The sequence below is a fragment of the Pyrgilauda ruficollis genome, unplaced genomic scaffold (genome assembly GCF_017590135.1).
Source record: "Pyrgilauda ruficollis isolate IOZ18807 unplaced genomic scaffold, ASM1759013v1 scaffold17428, whole genome shotgun sequence".
Lineage (NCBI taxonomy): Eukaryota > Metazoa > Chordata > Aves > Passeriformes > Passeridae > Pyrgilauda > Pyrgilauda ruficollis.
In genome coordinates this window covers 1-328 of record NW_024516352.1, presented here as the reverse complement: position 1 = coordinate 328, position 328 = coordinate 1, and the positions used below count along the sequence as shown (strand labels likewise).

Sequence of the window (328 nt, the reverse complement as noted above, 5' to 3'; positions counted from 1 at the left end):
GGCGGGGCTGGCGGCCGCGGAGGGCAGGTGGCCGGGCCGGTCGGCGCCGCCCGCCGCCGCGTAGAGGCTCATGGCCTGCATGTTGCAGTGGTAGGTGCCGGCGGCGGCGCCGGCGGCCGCCTGGCCGCAGGGCGAGCCGTAGACGGAGCTGTGTCCCGGCGAGTATCCCCCGAGGGACAGGGCGGGCGGGATGCCGGTGCGCGGGGCCGCGGCGGCAGGGGCCAGGAGGCCGGCGCCTAGCTCGGAGGCGGCCTGCGGCGAGCCCCGCAGCGAGGTCATGATGTTGTCCACGCTGAAGCCCGGGCCGTGGTGGTGGGGCGGCGGCGGG

General features: G+C 79.6%; 1 protein-coding gene across 1 annotated transcript; it reads right to left on the bottom strand.

Annotated features, from left to right (window-relative positions):
* Positions 1–3: 3 nt before the first annotated feature.
* On the bottom strand, positions 4–324 carry LOC121351832 (forkhead box protein C1-like; the record flags this gene model as incomplete). The annotated part of the gene is made up of 1 exon (XM_041464215.1): positions 4–324. A coding segment is annotated over one exon (321 nt), but the record flags the coding sequence as incomplete, so codon positions are not given.
* Positions 325–328: the final 4 nt, after the last annotated feature.